This window comes from Squalius cephalus, assembly GCF_949319135.1.
Source record: "Squalius cephalus genome assembly, chromosome: 9".
Lineage (NCBI taxonomy): Eukaryota > Metazoa > Chordata > Actinopteri > Cypriniformes > Leuciscidae > Squalius > Squalius cephalus.
The window spans coordinates 34,368,898-34,371,895 of record NC_137130.1 but is presented as its reverse complement, the minus strand read 5'-3'; the positions used below and the strand labels follow the sequence as shown (position 1 = coordinate 34,371,895).

Genomic DNA, 2,998 nt, shown 5'->3' with positions numbered 1-2,998 from the left:
AAAAAATGTTTGTTTGATATTTATTTCACAAATTTGCTTCACAGTCATGATAATTATAAGATGTACAAGTATATAATGTCAGTAGGCCTATACATTTATTGCATGTACAAATTGCATTGCATGAGATCGCATGTACTTTCATTTTTGATACACTGATTTGAAGCGAATCTATGTCATAGGTTGATATTTATAGCCATCTGCACTGCCCGGCCTAAAAAAAAAAAAAGTCGCTGTTTCGATTTGAATAGGCAAATGCTTAAGAGTGGAAATAAATGTTGTGATGTTATTTCCGTCAAGAGGAGCATACATTTTGGTCAAGATCTTGTATTGACAATGCAAGAGTCCAACACTCTGTAAAGTCTCCTCCAGCACATCCCAAAGACTTACAATGAATGCCAATTCATGTGTGAAAATGATTCTTCCTGCTCCTCCCAACCATTCTTTCACAATCTGAGCCTGATGAAACTTGACATTTCTACATGATTGTTTAAGAAATGAAAAGCTACACACTCCATCAGGGTTAGAAGAACTGTTGCCAATCATATAACATGCTAGAAATATAATAACCACTGCAATAATGATCCAATCATAGACTTTTAAGCATCTGCCTATTTAAATCCAAACAATGACTGTTTTGGCCAGGCAGTGTATTTACACCACATATGTGTGTGATGGATATGATGTTTAGACCGATGGGACAGTAATTTCTAAGTGGCCCCCAAGTCTCTCCCCCCAGCTAATTTCCATGGGATGAGTGTCAAGTATCGCGATAGTGTTTCGAGAGAGAGACAGAGCAGCTTCATGTCTTCATTTCATCTTGATCCTCTTCAGTAGCAGCAGGCGCTTCTAGACGCACTGCAGAGGGCGATGAAGGTTTGTGTGTCTGTCCCAAGTGTTGACAGCCCCTCCTCCCCCGATGAAAAAAAACACACACCATCATTCACTTAACCTCCTACATTTTGTCTGATGTGTTTTGCGTGGACAGCTGATTGGTGTTTTGCTCTATGATTCTCTAAAAGTGTCTCGATGAGTGCGCAAAGTAACAGTGGAAGTTTGGAGGGGACGCCATCTTGGCTCCAGCAGCAGCAGCGGCTCTCGAGCGCGTCCCCGGCGCCGCTTCCACACACACTCGGCGCGCCGCTCGCACCAGCCAAAGAAGGTAAAGTGTGCTTGTTTTGTTCTCAGAAGTTTCTAGTTTTGGATAGTACAAGGACTTTGGTTCAAGGTTCCGTTTGTGGAGTTAAAATTAGCTTACAATTACTCGACCGACTTGGCTTACGAGTTACAGTATGAGGCTAGCAGGCTGCGGTTGGGTTAGCTCTTTAGCTGGATAGCATTCTTGCTAATTAGCTAGCGCGGTATTGGCTGACAAGCGTGTTAGCCCCTTAGCATGCTAGCGTGTTGGTTTCATGGCTAGTTAGCCGCCTAGCTTGTGCTGTCAAAATGAATTGTGTAAAGTGGTCTCTGACTGGCTAACTAGCATTTAGCTTCTTAGCTGGTTAGCATGTTAGCCTCATACAGTTGAGGCGAGCACTTTAGCATCAGCATTATAGCTCTTGGCTAATTAGCATCATAAGCTCATACTGTACTACAGTGCAACTGCTCAGGATGAGCTTTAGCAAGTCAAAATAAGAAAAAAGAAAACGTCAACTGGTAATTCACTGTTTTAGAACTTAAATGCGTTATGATATTTGGCAATATGATATCGCATTTTAAGATTACACAGTAAGCTGCCGATTTTGAGGTTATATTTGAGGTTTTAGTGAGCAGGAGTGAGACTTGGAGACTCTGGTTCATGATGGCAAACAGGGTCGCGCATATGGAGCAAATGGATTTGTTTTGTTTTCTACCCTGCCTTTTATTAACTTTTTTTTATTGTTAAGTCACTTGTTAATTGTTTTGGGAAGTTAGATTTTTTTTTTTTTTGGTTGCAGTGTATGTTTCTATGCACATTTGTAATAAAGCACATTTAATGTATCACACATATAGAGTTACTCCTAACAGTTTGGGCTTGGTCTTGCTGTAATGGGTGCAAGTTTTGGCATTGTGCCTTATTTAAGGTGTTGTCCACTTCCACACACATGGCATTTAGGATATTATTGGAGTTGTTGGCCAGTTGTCAAGTTGTGTCAGTCTGCACAGCTGACCTTTCATCCTGTCACTGAGCATTGCATCCTAATACTAATGTGTTTGTCTGTCAGCAGACCTAAATGAGATCATTTCACTGTACTCTTTCCATGCTGTTGCTTTTGCATGTGTTGTTTTCATTGCAAAGAGACTAAAGATAAGTGGTATTCCCCCGGGGAGATGTTTAGGTGAGAAACTCTCAAGAGCTGTTTAACCACAAGGATATTGTGAACAACCACTGGTGTAGCAATGCAAATATAAATTATACAAATTTTCAATAATCAATCAACATATACATATACATGCATATATATTATATATATATATATATATATATATATATATATATATATATGTATGTATGTGTATATATTTATATGTATGTGTGTGTGTGTGTGTGTGTGTGTGTGTGTGTATGTATATGTATGGTGAAATAAAGTGATAGCATAAACCCAAAGTAGGTGTTTTTAATTGACAGTATAAGTATGTGTCAGAAACAGGTGGACACTGACTGTGCCTGTGAAGAGCAGAAAGCTAAAATGACATCCCTGCATTGTAAGGGTTCACCCGGGTGCCTGTGCAGGGGCCTGAGAGCAGGAGACCCGTGCAGAATGTCAAGGAAATGATGCCTCTTCACCAGAGAGTGCAAAAAGGACAAAGAGCAAGAGGCAGTATTGAGGATTAGGCTAACTACTAAATCCTTTACTTTTACATGGTTTTTATATTTGAATTATGTTGTCTGTCATTACTTTCTGTCTAAGATGTGGAAATGTAATTTAATTTATCAAGCCTGGGTGATGCTATTAAGCTGCATCTGTTTACTGTAGCTGTATCTCCCAGATGTGTTGTTTTTGAAGTGTAAATCGATTAT

General features: G+C 39.6%; 1 protein-coding gene across 6 annotated transcripts in view; it reads left to right on the top strand.

Moving 5' to 3' along the window:
* The first annotated feature begins 774 nt into the window (after positions 1-774).
* tlk1a (tousled-like kinase 1a) overlaps positions 775-2,998 on the top strand; it is a 39,875-nt gene continuing 37,651 nt past the window's right edge. For 2 of the 6 annotated variants that reach the window (XM_079880267.1, XM_079880269.1), the window contains exon 1: positions 916-1,159. In XM_079880267.1, the coding sequence (XP_079736393.1) occupies positions 1,027-1,159 (133 nt within the window). In that variant the 5' untranslated portion in view covers positions 916-1,026. Of the gene's footprint in view, positions 874-908; positions 1,160-2,998 lie in introns of those variants that run through there. The other 4 variants (XM_079880266.1, XM_079880268.1, XM_079880265.1 and 1 more) reach the window with 4 other exon arrangements.